The sequence below is a fragment of the Callithrix jacchus genome, chromosome 5, assembly GCF_049354715.1.
Source record: "Callithrix jacchus isolate 240 chromosome 5, calJac240_pri, whole genome shotgun sequence".
Classification (NCBI taxonomy): Eukaryota; Metazoa; Chordata; class Mammalia; order Primates; family Cebidae; genus Callithrix; species Callithrix jacchus.
In genome coordinates this window covers 137,173,671-137,179,472 of record NC_133506.1, presented here as the reverse complement: position 1 = coordinate 137,179,472, position 5,802 = coordinate 137,173,671, and the positions used below count along the sequence as shown (strand labels likewise).

At 60.3% G+C, this 5,802-nt stretch overlaps 1 protein-coding gene across 1 annotated transcript; it reads left to right on the top strand.

Moving 5' to 3' along the window:
- The first annotated feature begins 2,180 nt into the window (after positions 1-2,180).
- Positions 2,181-5,002, top strand: ACTG1 (actin gamma 1). Its single transcript, XM_035302084.3, has 6 exons — positions 2,181-2,249; positions 2,629-2,757; positions 2,846-3,085; positions 3,360-3,798; positions 3,881-4,062; positions 4,155-5,002. Exons 2-6 carry the CDS (start codon positions 2,635-2,637, stop codon positions 4,296-4,298), a joined length of 1,128 nt encoding a protein of 375 aa, XP_035157975.1. The 5' UTR covers positions 2,181-2,249; positions 2,629-2,634; the 3' UTR covers positions 4,299-5,002.
- Positions 5,003-5,802: the final 800 nt, after the last annotated feature.

Sequence of the window (5,802 nt, the reverse complement as noted above, 5' to 3'; positions counted from 1 at the left end):
CCGGGCCGTTCCCTGCGCCCCCGGGCTGCTCCGCCGCCGCCACTCTGTCCCGCGCGCCAATCGGCGGCCTCCTTGACTAAATAAGGCCAGGAGCGCCGGTCGGGCGCCCCCCGTCCGTTACTTCCGCCCCCCGCCCGCGGTGACTCAGGCCCCGCGGCGGGTGGGGACGGCGCTGCCCAGGGCCGGGCTTCCCGGCGGGGCGGGCGGGGCTCCGGCAGCGCCGAAATCGCCAAATATGGCCGCGCCGCCGCCCCCCCGCCGCGCACCTGGGCCGCACCTTTGCCCCCGCCGCGTGACGCGGCCGCGGAAGAGGAAGTCGCTTCCCGCCCGGCCCGCGGCGGCGCCTACTCTCTGCGGCTCACGCCATGCCGGGAGGCGGGGAGTCCAAGGGTATCGAGGCGCCAACCCGCCCCCAAGACCCTGGCGGCCCTGGGTCCGCAACGTGGGGAAGAAAGGGGGGTCGCGCCCGGGGCCTGCGCCTTTCCGCACTTCTGAGACAAAGGAGCTTTAGAGGCCGGAGGCCCGGAGGGGCAGGGTCCCCAGCCGGCGCTTAGCGGAACGTGGGGAGGGCGGACGCCGGACAGAGGGGCCTGTGGCTACTGTCCACCCCCCCTACGAGTCCCTCGGTGTGTGACGTCGTATGTTGGGACCCCCAAGTGGAAGTCCCCATCCGGGGGTCGAGCAGGCTGCCGTTCTTTTGCCCAGGGACGCGAGTCCGGGTGTGTTTGTTGGGGGCTCAGCCCCGGTTTCGCCCCGGTAAGGCACACACCTGAGAAGCTTGCCCGGTCCCCGGAGTCTGTGCCTGTGGGGCTGAGCACCCCCGGGAGGCCTGGGATACCGAGGTCTTAGGCACAGGTCTCGGGGTCCGGGGTGACTGCAGCCCGCAGGTGAGCTGGGCCCGACTCCCAAACACCGCGTCTGAAGCTCACTTTGCAGGGCTCAGGGCGCGGGACTCCGCGTGGGGACCTCGGTCCCGCCCCCCAGCCTGTCGAGTACAGCTGAACGGTCTGCGACCTTGGCCGAGTCGTCGCCTCACTGCGCCGCCCCACTGCCCCTCCGTGGCCGGCACTCTCATCCTGAAAATTCCACAGCACACACGGAAACCGTAGCGCCGGGAGCCCCGCGGGGTGTAACCGAAGCACCGCGCTAGCAGGTGCGGCCAGGCCGGTGCCGGGGATGACAGGTCTTCCCGCCGAGTCTCCAAGCGAGGCGTGCGCGCCCGGGACCAGCCAGCCTGTGCCCAAACCCACGCCAGCCCTGACCCCCTGCCTTTAACTGGCCTCGAAAACAGGGAGGGGATTCCCCGCGGCCTCCCCAGACTGGGGAGCCGACCTTCAAGAAAGTCAAGATTATGGTCTCTACCTCAGTTTCCCTATAATGTCTACAGGTGAGCAGCATGAAACAAAGGCCTCGCTGCGCACCGCCTACTCAGCAGATAGGGGGCGGGATAGCCCCTACCCGGAGCCTGCGCCTGGGGCAAACCGGGCCTGTGATTTCAGGGACAGGGATGTGTCGGCTCGGGTAGAAAGGGGTATCGGGCTCCAAACCCACGGAGACCCGGGGCGGGGCGCCCCGTGGAGGGACCTGTGGGGTAGTGGCTGCGTTCGGGGACGGGAGGCTTCTTCCTATGGTGACCGGGGCGAGGTGAGGGCTCCCCCGCACCTAGAAACGCCGAGCGCCGGGGATCCCCGCCGCGCCCCTCCCCCAGCCCGGCCCGGGCGTGGAGCCCGAAGGGAAAGCCCGCAGGGGACGTCCCGGGGAGCAAAGCCCCGCAGCGTGGCCCGGACCGCGGGGACCCACCCCAGCTCCCGCATGGCCCCGCCCCGGGTCAGGCAGTTTCGGGGCGCAGCCCGGCCCTCCCCACACGGCAGTCCCGGGTCGCAGCCAGGCCCGTCAGCCCTTCGGCCTTCCGAGCGACCCCGGGAGGGAGACCCCACCCAGCCCCCCTCGCCAGCCCCAGTGTCGCGAGCGCGCGGGGGTGGCGCAGGCGGTGCCGGTGGGAGGTGGTGCGGGCTGGGGGCGGGGCGGACCGGGGCCCCACGTGACCAGGCCGGGCGGGCCAATGAGCGCCCGGCTTTCGGAAAGATCGCCATATATGGACATGTTCTGGGGCCGCGCGCGCCGCCGGGCCGCGCGGGCGCGCTGCTTTCTCTTAAAAAGCGGCGCGGGAGGCCCCAGTCGGTCTCAGTCGCCGCTGCCAGGTCGCGTACGGTGTTCTCTTGCTGCTCCGCTCCCCTGCTCCTCTGCTGGTAAGCGCTCCTCATCGGACCCGAGGAGGATGTTTCTGGCCGTCCCCCCTCGACCCCCGCGGGCCCCGCTTTCCGCCGCGGACGCTTCGCCGCGTCGTTTTCGGGAACAAAAGGCTGGCTCCGCCTGGGTGGGCCACGCGGGTACCGTTGGGCGGATGCCGTAGGTTTAGGGCGGGGCCCGGCCGCAGTGCGGAGTTCGGGGCGGTGGGCTTTACGTAAAAGGCACGGGTGCTGGTTCAAAGCTGTTGTGGTGTTGGAGGCTTCGGCTTCCGGGGTTGGGGTGGAGCGTAACGCTCCTCCGCCGGAGGGTCTTGGTTGGCTCTGGGTGGCGGGGTTGTTTTCCAGCGGGCCCCGCCTGAGTCCGTCGCTTTCCTGGCAGGTCGCAATGGAAGAAGAAATTGCTGCGCTCGTCATCGACAATGGTTCCGGCATGTGCAAAGCTGGCTTTGCTGGGGACGACGCCCCCCGAGCCGTGTTTCCCTCCATTGTCGGGCGCCCTCGGCACCAGGTGAGTGGAGGGCGCCACGGGGCTCCTGGGTTCTGCGCTGCGGGATGGGATCGGGGGCCGCGGCGAGCCTGATGGCAACTCCCTGCAGGGCGTGATGGTCGGCATGGGCCAGAAGGACTCCTACGTGGGCGACGAGGCCCAGAGCAAGCGCGGCATCCTGACCCTGAAGTACCCCATCGAGCACGGCATCGTCACCAATTGGGATGATATGGAGAAAATCTGGCACCACACTTTTTACAATGAGTTGCGTGTGGCCCCGGAGGAGCACCCCGTGCTGCTGACCGAGGCCCCCCTGAACCCCAAGGCCAACAGAGAGAAGATGACTCAGGTGAGGCTCGGCGATGCCCGTGCTCTCGTCCGTTTTCCTAGTCATTTTCTGCCCAGCTTGATTTCTGACATTTAAGTGTTTCTTTCGCTGTTCCAGGCTCTGTTCCTCTCCCGGCATTTCCTCCCTGAAGCCTCCAGGTTTCTTATTTGGTTTCTGCCTGCGTTCTTTTCTGTTCTCCACACATCACACTGGCATGCAGCATGTTGTGGCGTGTGAGCATGGGGTGGTCGCGGGTCCTTGCCCCTGACTAAGCCGTCTCGTCTTCTACCTTCAGATCATGTTTGAGACCTTCAACACCCCAGCCATGTACGTGGCTATCCAGGCCGTGCTGTCCCTCTACGCCTCTGGGCGCACCACTGGTATTGTCATGGACTCTGGAGACGGGGTAACCCACACGGTGCCCATTTATGAGGGCTATGCCCTTCCACACGCTATCCTGCGTCTGGACCTGGCTGGCCGGGACCTGACCGACTACCTCATGAAGATCCTCACGGAGCGCGGCTACAGCTTCACCACCACGGCCGAGCGGGAGATCGTACGCGACATCAAGGAGAAGCTGTGCTATGTCGCCCTGGACTTCGAGCAGGAGATGGCCACAGCTGCATCCTCCTCCTCTCTGGAGAAGAGCTATGAGCTGCCTGACGGCCAGGTCATCACCATTGGTAACGAGCGGTTCCGGTGTCCGGAGGCGCTGTTCCAGCCTTCTTTTCTTGGTAGGTGTTCAGTCTAAGGGCTTCTGAGAGCGCTTTGATTCTGGGCACCATAGCACCACTAAGGGAGGGCTTTGTCCCCTAGGCATGGAATCTTGTGGCATCCATGAGACCACCTTCAACTCCATCATGAAGTGTGATGTGGACATCCGCAAAGACCTGTACGCCAACACTGTGCTGTCTGGCGGCACCACCATGTACCCAGGCATCGCCGACAGGATGCAGAAGGAGATCACTGCTCTTGCGCCCAGCACCATGAAGATCAAGGTGAGTTAAGGGATCGGTGGCCCTCGGCCTGGCTCAGGATGCCTGGCTGGGGATGCTGTGTGAACTCAAGCCATGCCTGGCTGTCTTTGCAGATCATTGCACCCCCAGAGCGTAAGTACTCCGTGTGGATCGGCGGCTCCATCCTGGCCTCACTGTCCACCTTCCAACAGATGTGGATTAGCAAGCAGGAGTACGATGAGTCTGGCCCCTCCATCGTCCACCGCAAATGCTTCTAAATGGACTGCGAGCAGATGCGTAGCATTTGCTGCATGGGTTAATTCGGAAGTATAAATTTGCCCCTGGCAAATGCATACACCTCATGCTAGCCTCATGAAACTGGAATAAGCCTTTGAAAAGAAATTGTCCTTGAAGCTTGTATCTGATATCAGCACTGGATTGTAGAACTTGTTGCTGATTTTGACCTTGTATTCAAGTTAATTGTTCCCCTTATTTGTTTAATACCCTGTACATAGCAGATTTCAACTTTTAGTACATGTGGCTTGGTCACTTCGTGGCTGAGGTAAAAATGTGCTTGGGGGCAGACAAGTCTGCCTTGGTGAGTGCATGGCCAGCAGTCTCTTAGTTGAGCAGGGTATTCATGTGTCAGAGCTTAGTGTTCTGGGATTGCTCTAGAGGCTGGCAAGGGCTGCCAGTCTGTCAGGGTGGGAAAGTCCAAGCCATAGGACCCGGTCTCCTTTCTTACCTGATGTTTTCCTGCCAGAGCACCATGGGCTGTTACTTGCCTTGAGTTGGAAGCGGTTTTCATTTACACCTGTAAATGTATTCATCCTTTTAATTTATGTAAGGTTTTTTTTTTATTGTACACAACTGTCAAATCTTGAAAGAGATGACAACAAATTTCGGTTTTCTACTGTTATGTGAGAACATTAGGCCCCAGCAACACGTCATTGTGTGAAGAAAAATAAAAGTGCTGCCGTAACCGACTGGCTCCTGTGTGGGGAAGTAGCAACTGCTGGAAAAATCGGCCCTGGAAGGGTTGGGCATTCTGGGGTGGCTGCTCCTCTGCTTGGCTTCATGAACTGTTGAGAAACCTGCTTATGATTATTTGAGCAACGATTTGGAAACCAAATCAGAAGTATAAGAAAGCCTAGTGACTGGGTGTTATTACTGTGAGGTATTGTCACAAGGTAAAGCCACAGGTGCTAACAGTTTGACATGCAGGCTAGGGAGGGAGGTCCTGAGACAGCTTTTTAGGAAAAGCTAGATGACTTGCTGACATGGGGTAAATATTTGGTGTAAAACTGCTAAGAACCATCTCAATCAGCAGGGGTCTTTCTAATAGTTTTCAATCCTCAGGTGGATGTGGAACGAGCACTTTACTTTGGATCAGAATACTGAATCCTGGAACTCTACCTGCCAATAATGGGGTCTTCCCCTGGTGTAAGTGGTTTGGCAAGTGCCCTTCAGAATGAACCTGAGTTTGGTCTTGCATTCAAGCTAGCAGTACATATCTTGGATGGGATTGGGAATGGAATGCATACCTTGCTCTAAACTGCTTTACAGCTACAGAATAGTTATTTTGGAGGTTGGGTCGCAGAGGTGAGATGTCTACTAATTGAAAAGATTTGGAAGTTTTGCTACAGGGAATATTTCCTGTTCCTCTGGTTAAGGGATTGTTTCTGCTGTTGGAAAGCAGATTTCTCCAAGCAGGGATAGTGGTGCTTCCTGGTTCCTCTGAAAAGGGGAAGGGACCTCAGAGTCCAAAATGAGGGAGAGGGA

Bases quoted from the DNA above. Each gene is read 5' to 3' on its own strand.
- ACTG1 (XM_035302084.3), top strand. From the start codon at position 2,635: ATGGAAGAAGAAATTGCTGCGCTCGTCATCGACAATGGTTCCGGCATG. The intron at 3,086-3,359 runs GTGAGGCTCGGC...TTCTACCTTCAG, and splicing joins ACAGAGAGAAGATGACTCAG to ATCATGTTTGAGACCTTCAA. The intron at 3,799-3,880 runs GTAGGTGTTCAG...TTTGTCCCCTAG, and splicing joins GTTCCAGCCTTCTTTTCTTG to GCATGGAATCTTGTGGCATC.